This window comes from Salminus brasiliensis, chromosome 13 (genome assembly GCF_030463535.1).
Source record: "Salminus brasiliensis chromosome 13, fSalBra1.hap2, whole genome shotgun sequence".
Taxonomy (NCBI): domain Eukaryota; kingdom Metazoa; phylum Chordata; class Actinopteri; order Characiformes; family Bryconidae; genus Salminus; species Salminus brasiliensis.
This window is the reverse complement of record NC_132890.1, coordinates 35,955,809-35,976,877: the sequence shown is the minus strand read 5'-3', so window position 1 is coordinate 35,976,877 and position 21,069 is coordinate 35,955,809. Positions and strand designations below refer to the sequence as shown.

The 21,069-nt window shown below is 43.7% G+C and overlaps 3 protein-coding genes across 3 annotated transcripts; 2 read left to right on the top strand and 1 right to left on the bottom strand.

Annotated features, from left to right (window-relative positions):
* The first annotated feature begins 3,880 nt into the window (after window positions 1-3,880).
* LOC140575060 (proton-coupled zinc antiporter SLC30A1) lies at window positions 3,881-11,002 on the top strand. Its single transcript, XM_072695194.1, has 4 exons — window positions 3,881-4,026; window positions 5,634-6,281; window positions 8,203-8,544; window positions 9,386-11,002. Exons 2-4 carry the CDS (start codon window positions 5,639-5,641, stop codon window positions 10,111-10,113), a joined length of 1,713 nt encoding a protein of 570 aa, XP_072551295.1. The 5' UTR covers window positions 3,881-4,026; window positions 5,634-5,638; the 3' UTR covers window positions 10,114-11,002.
* Window positions 11,003-11,656: 654 nt separating this feature from the next.
* On the top strand, window positions 11,657-18,339 carry selenot1b (selenoprotein T, 1b). The gene is made up of 6 exons (XM_072695195.1): window positions 11,657-11,879; window positions 14,567-14,677; window positions 14,774-14,900; window positions 15,443-15,530; window positions 15,670-15,832; window positions 17,638-18,339. Exons 1-5 carry the CDS (start codon window positions 11,746-11,748, stop codon window positions 15,792-15,794), a joined length of 585 nt encoding a protein of 194 aa, XP_072551296.1. The 5' UTR covers window positions 11,657-11,745; the 3' UTR covers window positions 15,795-15,832; window positions 17,638-18,339.
* A 196-nt stretch (window positions 18,340-18,535) lies between these two features.
* LOC140574762 (trypsin-3-like) lies at window positions 18,536-19,279 on the bottom strand. The gene has a single exon (XM_072694713.1). The coding sequence runs from the start codon at window positions 19,277-19,279 to the stop codon at window positions 18,536-18,538; it is 744 nt and encodes a 247-aa protein (XP_072550814.1).
* Between the last annotated feature and the right edge of the window lie 1,790 nt (window positions 19,280-21,069).

The following is a 21,069-nucleotide window of genomic DNA, read 5'->3' as shown; positions in this document are numbered from 1 at the left end:
TTCTATTGGCAGTACTTCTTCTCTACAGGGACTAGACACGCTGTGTGTGTGCATTTGCACATCTGTGTCAGCAAGAGGTGCAACTTAAAGTAGCCGAATGCATTCATCAGAAAGGGGTGTCCACAAATATTTGGACATATAGTGCATAGTGGATTGTGGCTCCATTGGCAGACATGCCTCGGCTGGTAAACTGGACTTTGCTGGGATATTGAGATTTTTGGGTTTGTGGTTCTACTGGACTGTCAGTCAGTAAGGGCTGGTTCTACTGGTCCCTTTCCAAGGCATTTGGGTAACTCCTCATATCAGATCCTGCTGAGCTTTGAGGTATATGAGTTTGCCCCCTCACCCTCCCCCTACTTAGTATTGTATGCCTTCAAAGAATTTCCAAGTAATCCCTGGTCAGTCTCTCTCTTATGTAACAGTGGGGGGGAGCTCATAGGAAAGGGATTGTGGAGCTCCTTTGGCCTATAACGTTAATCTCCATTTGAGAAGTGGATATTAAAGATGTCAGCTGAAGCAGGTTATGAGGTCGATCCAGAAAAAATGTGAAGGCGCTGCCAGACGAGAATTTGGGTTCGCCAAATATTCTACACACATGAAATCAGCCGAGGACAGAAAGCTGAGGCTGCAGAGGGCTGCTGAGGCACACCGATGGTAGAGGCAGAATTTGGCTTCAACAGCAGGAACCCATGGACCCTAATGTCCCTAATGTCAACAGCCCAGGCTGGTGGAGACGGTGTTGTGGCGTGGGGACTGTTTACTGGGCACACTTTGGGTAGTTATGACCAACCCATCATTGCTTGAAGGCCACAGACTAGTTGAGACTAGTACAGTTGCTGACCATGTGCATCCCTTCATGAGCACAGTTTCCCATCTCCTGACGGCTGCAGCCAGCATGATGAGGCTCCATGTCACAAAGCAGAAGCTGTCTCCAACTGGATCCATGAGTTCAGGGTTCTTTAGAGGCCTTCTCAGCCAACAGAACCCTTTTAGGATGCTGTAGAACCTGAGACTGGCAGCCTGAGAGTGCTCCAGAAGTATCTGCAGTGTCAGTGAGGACCAGGATCTATAAGGAATGTGTCCAACATCTCCAGCAGGATGGACTTTAGAGTGTTCTAAAGAATGAATATGTTGGTGGGGATGGACCTTCTGAAGCATTTTCTTGGTGGGGATGGACCTTCTATAGCATTTCCTTGGTGGGGATGGACCTTCTGAAGCATTTTCTTGGTGGGGATGGACCTTCTATAGCATTTTCTTGGTGGGGATGGACCTTCTGAAGCATTTTCTTGGTGGGGATGGACCTTCTATAGCATTTTCTTGGTGGGGATGGACCTTCTGAAGCATTTTTTTTTGGTGGGGATGAACCCTCTGAAGCATTTTCTTGGTGGGGATGAACCCTCTGAAGCATTTTCTTGGTGGGGATGAACCTTCTGAAGTAATTTCTTGCAGATGACTGTTCTGAAGCCTCTTTCCATGGGGATTAGCTATCTGGGGCATTTTCTTGGTATAAAGGAACCCTTTAAAGAATATACTTGAAGGCTAAGGATATTCTGAGGACTCGTCATGGTGAAAATGATCCTTCTGAAGTATTTTCTGGTGGTGAGAAACCTTTTCCTGTAGTCTTCTGTAGAAAGGATCTGATCGATTAGCGGCTGCAGTTTTTAGTACAATATTACATCTGTGTGGTGAGAGAAGAGAGCTGAGAGTTTCACCCTCGATTTCAGAGAATCTTCTCAAAACATGTTTGAATGGGGCTTTTTAAGGGAGGCACATTGTCACCCATCATTGTTCGCACCCTTGTGCTTTTTAGTCTGCGTACCAGGACTTGTGGAATGTGGTCCCATGTTGGTTTAGCGCTGAAAAGAGCTTTTCCGTCATGTCAAGCAGAATCTACTGTGTTGGCTTTTAGACCGCTGGTCCATGCACAAGACCCACGGGGACTGGATTGCTAAATAACAGCTGTGCCTGTTTTCTGCAAAACGGTAACATTACTATTATTAATATTGAGCTCTTATTGATTACCTGATTACCTGAAACAAGTTTTAGTCACTACATTTCAGTTGATAACTGTAGATTCGCTCTGTTACAATGCTTAATAACACAGGAACGCCAGTACATACTATATGGACAAAAGTATTGGGACACTTGCTCATTCACTGTTTCTTCCACAAGCAAGGGTATTAAAGAGCTGATCCTGCTTCTGTTGGAGTAACTGTCTCTACTGTCCAGAGAAGAAGACTCTCTACTAGAATTTAGAGAAGGAGCATTGCTGTGAGGATTTGATTGCATTCAACAATAAGAGCATTAGTGTGGTCAGGATGTTGGATGATGATCACCACCACCCCACCTCACCATCCCCAACTCCCCAACTTATCCCATAAGTACTGGATGGAGCTCCACCATCCATCATTCCAGAGAACACAGTTCTTCCACTGCTCCACAGCTCAATGCTTTTCGCAGTACTTCTCTACAGGTACTAGACTAGAAGGGCCTCCTTCGTAGCCCCGACCTCCTGTTAGTCTCAGGTGTTGCTTGTTGGTCGTTGTGTAAATAGTCCCTCTGTACAGTACACGGATGTACACTACTGGACATGGACTACCCATAATTCAGTGAGTTGAAGTATATAACTACACTATAACCTCCTGTGTGTGTATATATATATATATAACTACACTATAACCTCCTGTGTGTATATATATATATATATATATAACTACACTATAACCTCCTGTGTGTGTATATATATATATATATATATAACTACACTATAACCTCCTGTGTGTGTATATATATATATATATATATAACTACACTATAACCTCCTGTGTGTGTATATATATATATAACTACACTATAACCTCCTGTGTGTGTATATATATATATATAACTACACTATAACCTCCTGTGTGTGTATATATATATATATATAACTACACTATAACCTCCTGTGTGTATATATATATATATAACTACACTATAACCTCCTGTGTGTGTATATATATATATATATATATATATAACTACACTATAACCTCCTGTGTGTATATATATATATATATATAACTACACTATAACCTCCTGTGTGTGTATATATATATATATATAACTACACTATAACCTCCTGTGTGTGTATATATATATATATAACTACACTATAACCTCCTGTGTGTATATATATATATATATATAACTACACTATAACCTCCTGTGTGTGTATATATATATATATATATAACTACACTTTAAACTCCTATATATATATATGTATGTGTATAGAGGAGTTTTTGGTGTAATTATGTAGTGTAGTTATATGTAACATGCAGTTGTAACATATAACATATAACATGTAGCTGTATATTTATATATAACTACATAAAATTGTCACCATAGTAATCTGAATATATATATATATATATATATATATATATATATATATATATATATATATATATACACTCAGATTACTATGGTGACAATTATATATATATATATATATATATATATATATATATATATATATATATATATAACTACACTTTAAACTCCTGTATGTATATATATATATATATATGTGTGTGTGTGTGTGTGTGTGTGTGTGTGTGTGTGTGTGTGTATAGAGGGGTTTTTGGTGTAGTTATTTGGTGTTGCTGTTGGGGATGAACGGGTTAACTCTCCTAAAACTCCTGAAATGATTATTTCTGTTGCTGGTTTGAGAAAGTTGAGGAGCCAGAAGCTCAGTGCTGGTGGGTTTTGGGTTTTGTGTGGGGTCTGGCTCTGAGCTCTCCCCTGCTTAGCTTCAGTTCGGACACGTGTCTGAGGCTGTGTGAAAGTGAGGATGAGGGACAGAGAGGAAGAATTCACTCACATGATGGCGATTAGGAGGCGGCTGGAGCGCAGTGGAGGCGTGGGAGAATGGGCCATCCCTGAAAGCCCACACAGTCGTAGCCCGGACAGTCGAGGGCAGCATCCTGAGGCTTGGTGAAGTGAAGACCCCGCGGCTCCCGGTGAACACGCTTCTAACGCCAGGTGGGTCAGCAGTGCCTGTACTACAGGGGGAGCTCCCCGGCTACAGCGAGGGGAGGCTGGGCTGGGGGAGTCTGATGCACGGTGAAGGGGCGAGCTGTTCTCCTAACGAGGGAGAAAGTAGACTGATCGATTATATTACACCCTGAGGAACGAGATTTTAATATAGTTTAATGTCATTTAATGTAATTTAATATATTTTAATGTAATTTCATGTATTTTAAAGTAATTTCATGTATTTTAAAGTAAATTCATGTATTTTAAAGTAATTTCATGTATTTTAAAGTAAATTCATGTAATTTAACGTTTTAAAACACTGGTTTTGGTTGTGGGCTGTTGGCTGTGCGATTCCTCTGAACGCTATATGAACTACACTGTGTGTCCATAAGTTTGTGGACACCCCTTCTAATGGGATCCTTCAACCACTTTAGCTAAGTAAGTAAGTTGCACCCATTACTGACATGGCTGTGCAAATGCACACACACAGCTTGTCTAGTCCCTGTAGTATTATATAAGTACTGCCAATAGAATAGGACTCTCTAAGCATGACTGCCTAATAATGGCAGGCATGGGCTAGAGGGGTATAAAGCCCCCCAGCATTGAGGAGATGTGGAGCAGTGGAGGAACTGTGTTCTCTGGAGTGATGGTGGTGGAGCTCCATCCAGTACTTTTGGATGAGTTGGGGAGTTGGGGATGATGAGGTGGGGTGGTGATCATCATCATCCAACATCCTGACCTCACTAAAGCTCTTGTGGATGAATGCAATCAAATCCTCACAGCAATGCTCCCTCCCTCCAGAATCTAGAAGAAAGTCTTATTGGCTGGACAGTAGAGACAGTTACTCCAACAAAAGCAGGATCAGCTCTTTTTAGAACCTTGATTTCAGAAGAAACGAAGAAAAAGCAGGTGTCCCAATACTTTTGTCCATGTAGTGTGTGCTTATGTCTAGGTTGTAGACCAGCTAAACCATCAAGATCGAACTAGAACAAAAGGTCCAGAGCTAAACTGGTCAACCAGACTAACCAGCTTGAGATGGTCAGGCTGCTTAGAAAGCTTAAAAAAGAGCCGGGTGTTGTTTGTGTGGGCTGAGAGACGTACACTATATGGACAAAAGTATTTGGACACCTGCTAATTCAGTATTTCTTTTGAAATCAAGGATATTAAAAATGTGCTTGCTTTTGTTGGAGTAACTGTCTCTACTGTCTAGGGAAGAAGATTTTCTACTAGTATTTGGAGGAGGAGCATTGCTGTGAGGATTTGATTGTATTCAGCAACAAGAGTGTTCGTGAGGTCGGGATGTTGGACGATGATCACCACCTCACATCATCATCCCCAACTCACCCTAGAAGTACTGGATGGAGCTCCACCATCCATCATTCCAGAGAACACAGTTCTTCCACTGCTCCACAGCTCAATGCTGGGGGGCTTTATACCCCTCTACCAGCAATGGGTCTCCTTTGGGTGCAACTAAAAGTAGCTGAATGCATTCATTCGAAGGGGTGTCCACAAATATTTGGACGTATAGTGTATTTATGGAAATGACCATTGTGTAAACGAGGTTTTCTAACTAGCCGTGTTTGTTAATGTGGTGTTCTTCATGTGTGCTAAAGGTGTAATGGAAAGGTCAGCTTTATGGGGCAGCTCTGCACACAGGTGCCTGCTGGCGTTCACCTCCACCCTCCTGCTGTGTGAGATCGTGGTTGGACGTCTCTGCAACTCCCTCATTAACATGGTGGACAGTTTCCACACCCTCTACATCCTCATTCACTTAACCCTGCAGCCACTGGAGAATGCTGACCCCTCCACCTCCCCAGACCTCAGCCCCAGATCAGTGCCACAGGATCCCACCCCAGCCACTGCTGATGGGCCCACAGTAACTGACTCAGTACCACTGCCATCTCCACGTACGACCCAACCAGAGCTCAACACGGTCACCGGAGCTGCGGCCACAGCCAGTTTAGCCTCTAAACAGGATCAGTACAGTTATTTGCGTGTCCAGCCTTTCGGAGCTGTGCTGTCGGCTCTGCTGCTGAGCTCCCTTTGTGTCTCCATCTCTCTTCAAGTCATCAGCAGTACGATACAGCCCCTCGTCATAAAGCGTCCTCTTCTGGCCACTGTGGTAGGTGCCGTTAGTCTGCTGTTCAACTCTGTCATGCTGATCTGGAGAGGAGGCAGAGAAGTGGATGTAGGAGCTGGTGGGCTTTGCAAGGACCTGACAGAGACCCAGAATGAGGAATTTGCTACATCGGATAAGAAAGGTGTGGTGCTTGATGGTATTCGATGGTATTCTGTTAAATTCGTGGACTGTAGTGAAACCTAGAGATGGCATGACACCACTTTTTCTTTTTCTCCTAATTAGAATACTTAACTATTTGTTGTTCTTGTTATTAAAGGAGATTACCAACTATTTTCAATGATTAAATCCTGCATAATTCAATCGTTGAGATCGTTGAGGTACCCACTGTCAGAGGTACTGAATACTAAGACAGCACCTAATGTCATTATTTACATTTACAGCATTTAGCTGACGCTCTTATCCAGAGCACTATCCAGAGGTAACTCATATTACAGAGGAGGGCTAATGTAGGGTTAGGAGTCTTGCCCAAGGACTCTTATGGACTCTTATCACACTATAACTTATTATCAGCATGTAATTATACATTCTAAATTTAGCCAACAGCAATTTTATGGCCAAAAACTACACGAAAAAAATAATAAGTATAAGTAATACATTTTAAAAAGTATATATATATATATAAATTATATACACCTGTAGCTTCACCATTTTTGATAGTAAATAAAATGCTACTTACCATCAAAACCACTGTTTCCTATTACCATCATTTAATATATAATTATAATATAATTATATTAAAATACAATATAATTATATTTTTCCACTTTCAGAAGTACTGAATACTAAGACAGCACCTAATGGACAGTCTTAAAAAAATGTCATTATTATTATTATTATTATTACACTATAACTTATTATCAGCATATAATTATACATTCTAAATTTAGCCATAGAGTAATTTTATGGCCAAAACCACTAAAAGAATATATATATATATATATAGAATGACTAATGACATCTCAACAGTTTAAATATAATTCACTTAAAAAATAAATGAAAAAGGAGAACAGTGGTTGGTGTGTCACAATAGACCAGTAAGCTCCACACCATCTGGGAGACTGGGGTTCGATTCCTGGTCTGGGTGACTAGGCTGCGCTACACCAATAAGAGTCCTTGGGCAAGACTCCTAACACTACATTGGCCCATAATATGAGTAACCTTGGAAGTCGCTCTGGATAAGAGTGTCAGCCAAATGTCATACATGTAAAGGAGAACAGGCTACGCATGTTACTGTTCATCACGTTCTGTGAATTTACGCAATGTTACGCATAAATTTCACAGAATCAGCTGTTTTTGTTCTTATAACAGATGTACACTTTTTAATTTGCATAGATTTCTAATAAAATGTGGTCTGATCATCACCTAGGTCAAGACAAAACAAGTATTCACAAACACCATCAAGAACCAACGAATAAAAGTGCAGGCTAGAAAAAGTAAGTGAACCTCTGCGTTAAGGACTTCTCCAAGAGCTAGCTGTTAAAAGGTGTTTCAGGTAAGGAGATGAAGCTGGAAGTTTGGGTTTCACCGGTTTTCACACCCATTTGCAGGGAGGAATGGTTCAAAGTTCCTTCTCAATGTTGTGCAAATGTTATTTGAAGCTACAGGAAGTGTTGGTTGGAGGTCTTTGGGAGGATCCGTTGGGAGGATCTACACAGCAAAATTGTCAGTGTTAAACCAACACTGTAGGTGTTAAATTTCACTCCCGCTGTGTTGATTTAACACTGGCTAATTTGCTGTGTAAATCCTCCCAACGGATCCTCCCAATTTGCTGTTCACTTACTTTTTCTAGCCTGCACTGTGGATGTTTACTCAATGTGCGATTAATGAAAGATATAAGCGGTAAAACTGTTTGAATTATTAATTATTACTGTAGTTAGATAGTTTTAGTTAACTGGTCAGTAAAGGTGATTTAGGTGTTGATCAGACATACTGTTACTAATAACTGCACCTGCAGCTAACAATTTTCTGTTATTCTGATATCGGACATCGGACCGGGGCCCTCTCTAATCCAGACAAACTTCTACGTGTCCTGTTTGTCCTAGCTATGGATAAGAAGCAGCTCAGACGGAGGACTTCCAGCGATGTAGAGAAGAGGGGCCGCCCTGATCAACCTTCTCTAGAAGGTTCTCGTTTTCATGGTGACGTTCTGATGTTCTGCAACCCTGGAATACCCAGTGTGCTGAACCCAGAGCAGCACCCCAAAGAAGGCTGTTCTTCCTCTCTCTCGCCCCCTGAAGCCCCAACAGATCCCACAACTCGCTCGCCCCCGCAGTCCAACCATGCAGAGAACTCCATCTCCCAGAACTCTGCTGATCAACAGACCCTCCAGCTGACAGAGACACTGAAGGAAGTGGCTAACTGCAGTGCATGTGTAGGCCGCACTGGTGAGAAAGGGTCCTTGCTGACGTGTCACCCCATCAGGGTTTATTTATATTGGGATTTTTTAAATACATCATATATAATATTTTTTATATATCATAAAATTGATTGATTAAATTATCTCTTTACATTGAAGTTGAAGTTTATTGAGATGATTGAAGTTATCAAGGTCCCAAGTTACCAAATATTAATACACAGTTCCAGATAATTATTGGAACTGCAGATCAATACATATAAGGTAATTCTGTTCAAAAGGAATCATGCTGATAACCGCAATTAATATGTCTAGGCTCCGCCCACAAAAGTGCTTCTTCATAGCAACTGTTTCTAGGTTGCACAAGCTTTACACAGTATCTCACTAATCATTACTTCTATAGACTCTCGAAAACCCACATACATCTGTACACAGTGGAAAAAACCGCCAATCACAGTAAACCTCATTTAAATAATATACTGATCACTGTGATTGATGACCCTTAATTAAAAAAAAGGGTTCTTAAGGGCTCTTTAGTAAAGGCCGAGGTTTTATATGGATCCATGCCTCGTGGACGCGTCTTACCCTTCTTAGTCAATGCTGGGGGGCTTTATACCCCTCTAGCCCACGCCTGGCATTAGGCAGCATGGAGCCAATAGGGTCATGGTGTTTATTGATCTGCTCCAGAGAGTCCTATTCTATTGGCAGTACCTCTCTACAATGACTAGACAAGCTGTGTGTGTGTGTGTGCATTTGCACATCTGTGTCAGCAACAGGTGCAACTTAAAGAGCCTAAAGCTATTCATTGGAAGGGGTGTCCACAAACATTTGGACATACAGTGAACTAACTAATGTGTGCTAATTTTGTGCAGGCTGGCGCGACCAGGTGGACAGCAGGCCTAAGAGGGGGAAGATGGCAAGTATGGGGGGCATCATCGCTGTGATCCGCAGCCTGCTGAGTTCTGCCCTGGTTCTGGTTAACGGCCTGACCCTTCTTCTGTCCAGTGGGGACTGCCTGCAGCCTCGGCCGGCCTGTCGCCTCCTCCCGTATCTGGACCCGGCGTTTTCCGTGGTGACCGTACTGATGTTGATCGTCACCACCTTGCCGGAGTTGTGCCGCCACGCTTTGGTGCTGCTCCAGGCCACCCCGGCACACATGCGGGTGGAGGAGCTAAAAGCCAGCATCGGCTGCGTGCCGGGCGTGCTAGCCGTCCACGAACTGCACGTTTGGCAGCTGTCTGAGACGCATCTCGTGGCTTCCGTGCACGTTCACTGCCCGTCGGGGCTGGGAGCTGTAGCGTGCTCTGAAGTCCTGGTGACCGTCAAAGAGGTGCTGAACCGTTTCGGGGTGAGCTACTGCACCGTGCAGCCCGAATTCTTCACCACTCACAGTAGCGATACTCAGGCAGGGTCAGAGGTGGCAGATACGGTGGACGCTGCAGTGAAGCCACACTGTAGCCTGCAGTGTGGGAAGGAGTGCGCTAAGAAGATGTGCTGCTCACCTACACAGGTGCCTCCCTGCACTAGAGCACCTGCTACTGCAGACATGGTGGTGAGGCAACAGGACATTGTCTTGGAGAACCCATACCTCTCAGACTGATGTCAAAGGTGCCTGAAAAGACAGCGTTCGACCATAAAAATAATCAGTTTATTAATAAATGGTTAAATCTGGTGTGTTTTATTGTTGTAACCAATAAACGAATTATATGGCACGCTTCCTTTGGAACACCCTATTCACAAAAAGTCCTTATTGAATGGTTTGAATGAGGCGAAATACTCTTTTTTAATTTAATTAGTGAAAAAAACATAACAGCATATTTTAATATTTTCAACTTTTCAACTTTCCCATGGTTTATGAGCCTGTATCAGTATGACTGTAAAGAGCATTAATGTCCAGGGGCACTGCCAGTGATTTTGGGCCTCATGGAAAGATATTAATCTGGGCCTCACAGCTCTAACAAATACATTTTGAGGGCCCCTGTCAGTCAGAGGCCCTTAGAATCGCCCTAGCCCTCTCTACGCCGCCCCCACTGCACCCCTGTCACTATCCCATTATCAAACTGACCAAAGATTTCATAATAAATACAGTCTCACCAAGTGCCCAGAGGTAGACACTTCTCCTAACCGGACAGCATGTTGATAGCGTACACCAATCAGCCATAACATTAGTACCACTGTTGTGAAGGGACAAATCTTGATTGTCCTTAGTGGCCTACAGTGGCTTCATCTGTCAAAGGGATGGCTATATTAGACACTCCTGGAGGTTCTCGAAGGTGATGGAGGTGAGGTGCTTGAGCCCCCAAACTGTGAAGTTCTAGACGACTGGGTCAGAACATCTCCAAAACATCAACAGGCAGGTCCTGTGATGATCCATGGAGGCCTCATCCACCTCACAACGTACAGGACCTCGAGGATCTGCTGCAGGACACCTTCAGAGGTCTTGTGGAGGCCATGCCTCGAATGGTCGGCTCGGTGTGGCTGATTGGTGTATGTATTATTTATGGTGGTTCTTATACTTTGTTATTTCTTGCATCACATGTTTGGTATCTTGCAACTTCATGTACGTTAAATAAAGCTTGACCAATTCTGTGAATCTGAAGGCGGGTCGTCCATCTCTGTCCATTATATCTGACGCCTCTGCTGATATGCATGTACGTACACAGTGGCACACAACAACACGTCGGGCAGCCATGGTCAAAACAGAAGGCTGGAAGACTGAAATGATCTCCAGAAGGCATGAAGTATCACTAGCCATGGTCTCCTATAAGCAGAGTTAACCGGACCCCACAGGACTGACCACCACAGAGTGGTCTGACTGTAGTATTCGTGGGCGGTGGGTCATTCTCCTTGACTGACATGGTGGGAAAAATTGGATGGTGGTGGTGGTGGTGGTGATGGTGGTGGTGGTGGTGGTGGAGATGGAATGACCCACCTGCTCTGTGGTGGGTGGTCAGGCCTGTGGGGTCCGGCCCTGACCATTGGAGGAACAGATGGAGACAGTCTGGAGCTATAGATCCATGCTCCTAAATGATGAGTGGAGCTGATAGGATGGAGATTGGGTGGAGGACCGAGCTTGTTTTGACCACACGGTGGCGGTCGTGTGTGTGTGTGTGTGTGTGTGTGTGTGTGTGTGTGTGTGTGTGTGTGTGTGTGTGTCGTGGCCGCGTCCCCGGCTCAGCGCTCAGACTCACGGCAGGCGAGCGGCGCTAGCAGCGGGGGCCGCGGCGGCAGGATGGGGCCGCGATGCTTAGCGCTGGTCTTTCTCTCCGTGCTCTCTCTGTACCACCACGCTACAGCCGACAACGGCAGCGTCAAAAGGCTGAAAATGCAGTACACCACCGGACCCCTGCTGAAATTCCAGATTTGGTAAGAAACGAGGGGTTAAAGGGGGGCAGCGAGTGGTTAGCTATCTATCTAGCTAAGGGCTAGCGAGTTAGCCTTCAGGCTAACCGCGCTAACAGGGTCGCAGTGGGTCAAACTCCGGGGGTTTCTCCGAGGAGGTTTAATTTTAGAACATATTAAACCTTTAAAAAAAATGATAGAGGTTTAGACATATTAGTGGGGTGGTTCGCGTTAATTATTTATGAGTTATTAAGGTTTTTGGGGTTAGTTTAGTAAATTTGCTGGTGGCGCTGTAACGACAGACGGCTAGCTGGCTGGCTAACGCTGGAGTCAGCTGACCGTGGGAGCGTAGCACTAGGTTAGCTGGCTAAATGACCCATTGGTTGTCCACCCTAGCCCACCCTAGCCCACTCTAGCCCACCCTAGCCCACCTAGGTGTAATATTAGCTAATAATTATAGAGTATTTTTAAAGGACAGTGACGGGACGGAAGCCCCTAGGTGTGGCACGTGACCCTGCTGAGGGTGGGATGATTTATTGGTGCAACGATTTTTAACTACTACGATTTTTTTTAAGCTTTAATAAATAAATATTTAATATCATATTTTCTAAACATGTTAAACATACACCAATCAGCCATATGTGAAGTTAGAATCACCGATTGTCTTCATCTGCAGTGGCTCCATCTGTAAGGGGTGGATATATATTAGGTGATGGAGGTGAGGAGTACTGGGTCAGAACCTCTCCAAAACATCAGGCAGGTCTCGTGAGGGTTTTCTGCTACGCCGTGGTCAGTTGATAACTACCAAACGTGCTCAGAGAAAGATAACAGCATGATATGAGCACCCAAGGCTCCTTGATGTGATCCATGGAGGCCTCGTCCACCTTAGGACAGGACCTTACAGGACGTCAAGGATCTGCTGCTGACGTTAGTTAGTTAGTTTTGGTGCCGGGTACCACAGCAGAGCACCTCCAGATGTCTTGTGGAGGTCATGCCTAGAATGGTCAGGTTTGTTGTGGAGTGGGGGGACACGGTGGGCCTGCTCGGGATTAGGCAGTGGTGTTAATGTTGTGGCTGATCGGTGTATGAATTACACATTTCTAAAATGAAAATCAATTAATTTAATAATTAGATTAATAGGAAAGTGAATTAGTCGCTGTATTTAGTATAAGAAGAATTTGAGTAGTAGTTTTTTATTTTGTATCATGGATCAAATATGATTTAAAATCTTAAAATTGTCTGTAAATATCGAGATATGACATTTTTACCATATCGCTCAGTCCTACTTGGACGTACAAACGATAACTCGGTATATTTTGCCGTATTTCGACTTTAATATGATTAGTAAACTTTCTTTTGCTGAATCTGAGGAGACTTTTTGGCACATATGACGTTTCCATCGCCTGATAGATTTCTACTAGTTGATGGATGATTCACACATTTATTAATACATATATATACAAAGTCATATCAGAATATTATGACCACCTAATGCCTAATATAGTGGGAATATAGACACTAGCGAGACTAGCTGCTCCTCAGTGGAGTGTCGGTTGCTCTGTACCATTCCCCAGAGTCGTCGTTCCCCTCTGGCATCAATGGCCCGTGGGGCACCACCGTCAAAGCCGCTGTGAGGCTCTACACCTTCACCTTCACCACAGCGTCTCTAGAACATCCCACTAAGTTAGCGGTTTCCGAGATGCTACCATCCTTCGCCCACTGTCACAGTCATATCAGAACATTATGACCACCTCTGGTTTGGAGTGAACCTGGCCCGCCGGAGACTGCACAGATGCCACGTGAGGTGAATAAGCGAGCACACCAGTCAGTTGGAGTCAGGGGTAGAAGTGATCGTCATGGGCAAAGGAGGCGATTGGGTTGATGTCCAAAGGGGCTTGATAATAGGGTAGTGATGGGGAAACTGATAACTTAGTGGGATGTTCTAGAGCCGAAGTAGTGAAGGTGTACCGAGAATGGACTCCTCGCATGTTGAGCGCCTTCCAATGGAATAACAGTGGTGCCCCACGGGTCGTTGATGCCAGAGGGGAACGGCCTGCCACTGTGGAGCAGCTAAACTCTATAATGACCACCTTCCTCCATGCCATGACATCTCACTAGGGTCAGTCGAGACAAGGGTGGTTATTCATTTACCTCAGCTAGTTTAAATAGACTAAAACTCAGATCCTCCAATCTTAGACTCTACTAAACACAAGTCAATATGGAGACCATAGTACTCTTCTCTTCGCCTGAGTCCTCTCAGAAGAGGAGGGTCTTCAGTCTGGGTTTGAGGACAGCGAGCGTTGGACTCTGCTGTTCGGACACCCAGGGGAAGTTCGTTCCACCACTTCGGTGCAGGACAGTAAAAAGTCTGGACGCTCGTCTTCCGTGGATCCTAAAGGATGGCGGGTCGAGCCGAGCCGTACTGGAAGCTGGAAGGGCTCTTGGTGCAGATCGGCTTTTGACCATCGCCATCAAGTACTGGTGGAGGGGCTGGCTGGTCCAGTCTTGGCTTTGTAGGCCAGAGTCAGGGGTCTGAATCTGATGACCTGGGCAGCAGCTACAGGAAGCCAGTGAGGAGAGAACGCAGCAGAGGAGGAGGAGGAGGCGCTGAACATGGCTGAACTTATTCCTACTGTTGGTCATAATATTCCCCCACCCAGCTTTTGACCACTATCTACCGTGTCTAATGCATGTCCTGTCTTTGTGTGCAGTATATCCTGAGGATACAAGCGGGTGTTTGAGGAGTACACTCGGGTTCTTTCCCAGAGGTACCCAGACATCCGCATCGAAGGGGAGAACTACCTGCCTCAGCCCATATACAGGTGCACAGGCTCTTCACACGCATGAACTCATAGTACATTGTGTTCATCCTATGTTAAATTTTTTTTCTCATGTTTATATTAATGCTCTGTTTGCAGGCACGTTGCTTCCTTCCTGTCTATATTTAAGCTTGCTGTAATTGGCCTTATCATTGTGGGAAAAGACCCGTTTGCGCTCTTTGGTGTGGAAGCCCCAGGAATCTGGGCTTGGGGTCAGGAGAATAAGGTAAGGAGATTACATTTGTAGCCTTCTTTTAAAGAGAAGAGTCAGGTGTTATATATGAGAGATGGTCAAGGACAGATTCAGCTATTTTGTGGCCTAAGCCTCCTCTTAATAAGAAAACTGCGTGCCTGCTCCCAACTCACCCCTTAGTCTTAATTTCAGGAGATGCCATGAAGTAATTGGCCGTATTTATTTTTTAAGCCTCCCCGGACTTCTATGGGGGGTACAGTTAATCTGTCCACAGAGATACAAAAAAAAAAAAACCTCAAACTATGTCAGTTTCTGTAGTGTGCCATCTGTGCAGTCCCTCACCGGAGACCAGGAGCACACTGGGCCTCTGTTTATACAGTATAGCCCACATCATAGGCCCTACTGGGATGTTGTTAACGATGTCTAGTGAGAGACTTGCATCAACCTCTGTTTCTCTTGGTAATCCTGAGATAGGAGTGTGAAGGGCTGAGGGCTCTTGTTGCATCTTACTGCTGCTTTACTGTGTGTAGAAAATGCTTACTGCTAATGAGCTCATCCATTTGTCTTTCTCTTAGATATATGCTTGTATGATGGTGTTCTTCCTCAGCAACATGATAGAAAACCAGTGTATGTCCACTGGCGCCTTTGAAATATCGCTGAATGGTGAGGTTTCTTCTTTGGATCATTTGCTGTTGTGATGTGCAGAACTGTCAGTGCTTTTTCCAGAGGCTTTGCCAAGCTAACCTTGTTTTGTGTTTGTGCCTATGTGTGTGTGTGTGTGTGTGTGTGTGTGTGTTTGCAGATGTGCCTGTTTGGTCCAAGCTAGAGTCTGGCCACTTGCCCTCCATGCAGCAGCTGGTCCAGATCCTGGAGAATGAGATGAAGTTAAATGCACACATGGACACTCTCCCACTTCAGCGCGCCTAAGTCCAGACTGTTGGGGAATGAGAGCTGTACCCTTTCCTGTATGTAGTCGAGAAGCCTGTTGATCATTTGCTTTGCAGGATGCACTACACATCATGATTTACCTAGAAGGAATGACCTACCCCTGACTACAAAATACACAGAGAAACTCAATTAATCAGCTGTTCATTTAGGAAATCAACATTTTATATTAATATAAAATAGCTGTGTTTATAAAAGCTGATCATATTTAATAAAGCCCCTTTCAAAGTCCTCGTAAAATAGCCAATAGAGACTTTTAAGAGTCGACAGCTGGAGGGAAGGCTGGTTCGCTTAATGAGCCAAAGTCACTAAGCGACAGCCCTGAGGCTGGTTTCACAAATACTGCCTCTACATGGCGTGAGACTCACAGAACCTCTTGCTTTTCATATCACCACCTATGTAAACAAGTTATAACGTTCACACAACCTGTGCAAGCAGCACACGTCCCATAAGCAGCACAGGATCTAGAGAATAGGCATTGTGCCTATTTCTCCACACACATTCCTCGCCACAAAACAGTGAAATGAGCTGTGAAAAAACAATGAAAATAAAGCAAAAAAAAAAGGTGAGAGAGGAATTTCACAGCACAACTGTGATCAGCATAATACCCTGTTGTTCTACACACATTTCCTAGTAGATCTGCAGGCTGTGTACCAGTCAGGTCTGAAAGCTGCCATGGAAAACTATTAAGGTGATTGTTTAAAACACTTGGGAAGATATTTCTCAATATTTTCAGAATTAATCAGCAGTTATTAGATACAAAATTGTTTAAAAGAGCTCCACCTAAACCAGAAACCATTTATACACACCTTTATAATAATAATAATCTATTAATGAGGTTGTTTTGGGTTAAATAATTACCAAAAATAATATTGTTTTTATTCATTTATGTGTCACTGGTACTTATTATTATTATTATTATAACAACAACAACTTTAAGGCAGTTTTTATACAGCTCTGAGAAGCTCAGCGGTCTATTGTGCTGCCACTGTGGCCGGCACATGCGTCTGTTAGCTGGTGTGGTAGAGCTGTGGACCCGCCGCTTCCTCTGAGCAATGCTGCATTGGTGGCAGTTTGAAAAGAAGCGATGGCTGACTGCATGTATTGAAGGAGACGTGTGCTACTAGTCCTTTCCCTCCTAGTGTACCAAACACTGAAATAGGGGTCAAATTTAATTTATAATATATATATAAAATGTATATGTGTGCCTAATCCTTAATATTCACACATTACCACACAATTGCTGATTGTTTCTTGAGCCACCAGTTAAGGATCATGTTTGCTTATATTTACATTTAAGGCCTTTAGCAGACGCTCTTATCCAGAGCGACTTATAAAAGTGCTTAATCTTCAAATGTTGCAAGTCATTGTCATGATTGTCATTGCCATGGTCAACTGTTAATAGTTTACAATTAAATTAGTCTTAAGTCTCATTTTGAGATGTTGTAAATAAGTTGTCTTTAGGCCTGGGATAGGGAACCCCAGGTACTGCACATTGTAGGGCTTCTTTAGTCTGACAGACCTGATTTAGGTATTTCATGACCTCTCAGCCATGTGGATATACATTGCTGGCTAACTCTGAGATCTTCATATCTGGACCTTGGGTCCAGTTTCCAGTCCTGGACTATGTAATCCATGGTAGGTGTGACACTAGGCAGCCAATCAGTTACATTAACTGTTCTGAGAACAGTATCCAAGCCTGGAAACTGGATTCAAGGTCCAGATTGGAAGACCTGGGGTCTGATTGGTTCTGACAGTATTAGGGTTTCACTTGCCCTCGTTTGACATTATTTGAAGACTGTTCTCGTCCTCTCTCTTCCTCTAGGTATATGATGGGACTTCACAGTCAGTAAAGTGGCACCAATGAAGGTCTACGCTGAAAGCAGGGTCTCTGCTAGTGTAGACTGGATGTCCTCGTCCGCTTTTACTGCCACCTGTGAGACTCCTGACATACACAGTGGGTTTACTGCATCTGGCTTAGCAGTGGATTTATCGGAATGGTGGGAAGTCTTATTTGAAAAGTGTGTGTGGACTCTACACAATATGCAGTAGGCAATATCAAAACAAAAATAAGATAATAAGAGTTAGAGAGGGGTCATATCTGCACTTGTGCTTTTCAGTAAGTTTTCCCCCACCCATCATATTGACAGTTTATTGTTTATAGTGACAATGATTGAGGGCCAAAGCTGTGTGTGTAATTCTGTTTCCACAAACACACACAAGCAGATGTTTTCCACAGCCTTTTTTGATACTTATGCATAATTTTTTGGAGATTAAGATTTAATTGTTCTGGTAAACAAAACACACGCACAATTGTAAATTATTGTGAATTTAGGAGGAAACAGAGTTTTAACCATATCTGATGAACTTGGCTAAATTCAGAGGAAATACATACATTACTGTATATTTTTTCAAATCATAAAATCGTCAATTTGTGAGGTAATATATTTCAATTTGTTAATTTTTTTTCCAATGTTTCTTTTTATATTCTAAACTGAACTGAAATAAAATATCATTTATGTGTAAAGATGCTGCTCGTGAACTCTTTCCTAAGTAAAATCAAAAATCATAGGTCACTTTAAACCCATCATCATTGATGCCAGGCGGGTTGTTGGCATCTTTACATAGTATTTGAGACAGAATTGAGGAAAACACAGTAAACACAGAGGCCTTGCATATGTTCAACTTCTGATTTATTGAGATTTGCTACAGTGCTTCAGGGTTTAATAGGAATTCATGGTGTCCCTGATCCAGGCGTTGTAGTTGCAGACCTTAGCGTAGACGCCGGGCTTGTTCTTCATGGCGCAGCCGTAACCCCACGAGACGATGCCCTGCAGCTGGCCGTTGCAGACGACGGGACCGCCGGAGTCGCCCTGGCAGGAGTCCTTGCCTCCCTCCAGGAAACCAGCGCAGAACATGTTGGCCGAGATCTGGTTGGGGTAGGAGTTTCTGCAGGAGCTGTCACTCAGGATGGGGGCGTCCAGGCACATAAGGCGGTCGGGGTAGTTGCTGCTGCTGCCGCTGGTGTTGCCCCAGCCGGAGATGAGGCAGCGGGTGCCGGCGGCGGCACAGCTGCTGGGCAGGGACACGGTCTGTACGTAGCTGTTCAGGGTGGCGGGTGTGCTGAGCTTGATCAGCATGATGTCGTTGTCCAGGTTGTTGCCGTTGTAGCGGGGATGCATGATCACTACGGCGGAGTTGATGAACTGCTCGGTGCCCTCGTTGACTGCAATGTTGTGCTCTCCCAGGCGCACCTGGACGCGAGACTTGTAGCAGTGGGCGGCAGACACCACCCACTGGCTGCTGATGAGGGAGCCTCCGCAGAAGTGGTAGCCGGCGTTCAGGGACACCTGGTACGGCACGCCGTTCTTCCTGCACTCGTAGCCTCCAACGATCTTGTCATCGTCACCATCCAGGGGGGCGGCGTACGCCACAGCGAACAGGGCCAGGAGAATCAGAGCCTTCATGGTTTGTTCTGGACAGGAATGTCTCGTTGCTTTTGGACGTCCTCTGACCCTCCTTATATACCCCGTGAACAGCAGTTTTGCTGACCATGCTCAAGGACAGGGGGTGCATATGTCTACATACCGAACCTGCATTAACAAGTAACCAGTGTGTGAAGTGACATATGGCTAAAGATAAGGCCTCATGCACAGGACACGTTGACCTGTAGATCAGTTGAATACTCGGCGCTTTCTTTGTACGATCATGAGACCTTACAAATCGTATAGACATGTATTACGAAACCTCCACAGAAATAGTACTTTAGTTGGCACTGTTCACACTGTAGGCAGTGGTCAAACTCTTTGCCAAAATTGTATGACTGGGTGGAATATTGATAGGTATTAGGCATAATAGCCACGGGGAATTCCATCGATTTTTAACAAGTCCTATATAGTTTACTCATTTAAGTTTATAAAGTTGCTAATTCCTTGGAAACTGCATTTGGTTTGTGAAATGATTAATTGTGAAGAACCTTACCCACAGATTTCTTCACAGAGGTGATAAGAGGAACCTTGGGTCACAATATCTGCAAGAAATACCTTCATCTTCATTCATCTTACCCACTCAGAGTCATGGTGGGTCCAAGACAAGACAGGAATACTCCCTGGGAAGGGCGCCAGTCCAGTGCAGGGGCAACAATTACAGTACCACATCCATTTAATATAATATCTTAGACCAGCAGCCAACCTTAAATGTGCTGTGTAAGTTAGTAAAGTAATGGTGAAATAGTGGGAAATTTGACGAAAAAAATATTAAGTTAAGTTTATTTGTATAACTTCCTAGATCTGGCGTCACGAAGCAGCTTTAGAATCAGAAATCAGTAAGAAGAGATCAACAAGACATAAAAACCTAAGACCCCCGGTGAACAGCCAAAAAAAACTTCCTTTAGACCTGGAGGAAGAAACCTGGAGAAGAACCAAGACCCACAGGGGGAGCCATCTATCCTCTGGTCAGAACTATTTATAAATTACTGATAAAAGTCACTGTTAATCATAATATCGTATAACTAATATAATCATATTAGTGATGGTCAGAGTAATAAGAGTAATGATGGGTAGTAGTGGTGATATTAATAGTGGCAGATAGTTAAGAGTCTATGTAGGTTTTATTATAGTCATTAGGCAGGTAGTCTGACAGCTCTTTCTAATATCTTAGATACTAATGTTAAGTTGGAGATGAGCCTGTAATTAGACAATACACTAGGATCGAGATTTTGTTTAATTTTAGAGCATTGGCTACATGCCCTAAAGTAAGGGACGAATTTACTATTGATAAAAGAGGTCTGATTATAATTGGGAGTATTTCTTTTAGCAATATTAATGGAATTGGGTCGAGTGTAAAGGTTGTACAATTTGCAGAGGAGATCATTGTCTCTGGTTCTGGCTGTGGAAGTGGGTAGAAGGCTTCCAGCCTTTGTTCTACAGCTAAGTTATGCTCTAAATCAGCTACACCAGGTGACAGACATGTGAGATGTCATGCAGAGGGTTGGATTTGTGGTCTAATATTTTCTATTTAATTATTGAAAACACTCTGGGGTTGAGTATCTGCCTGAATTTGAGTCATTTTAGAAATCTAGAAATCCTCCAGCTTGGGCGACCACCATTTCCACTCTAAATTTTAGTACCGTTTGTTTTTAGGCACAGTGGTCACTGTACCACGGTGCAGGCGTTTGTTGCCTTGTCATTTTACGTTTAAGGGTGCCACTTCTAAGGTTAATCGTAGGGCATTTTCTAGACCGTTTGTTAGTCTACCT

Bases quoted from the DNA above. Each gene is read 5' to 3' on its own strand.
- LOC140575060 (XM_072695194.1), top strand. From the start codon at position 5,639: ATGGAAAGGTCAGCTTTATGGGGCAGCTCTGCACACAGGTGCCTGCTG. The intron at 6,282-8,202 runs GTGTGGTGCTTG...TGTTTGTCCTAG, and splicing joins TGCTACATCGGATAAGAAAG to CTATGGATAAGAAGCAGCTC. The intron at 8,545-9,385 runs GTGAGAAAGGGT...AATTTTGTGCAG, and splicing joins TGCATGTGTAGGCCGCACTG to GCTGGCGCGACCAGGTGGAC.
- LOC140574762 (XM_072694713.1), bottom strand. From the start codon at position 19,279: ATGAAGGCTCTGATTCTCCTGGCCCTGTTCGCTGTGGCGTACGCCGCC.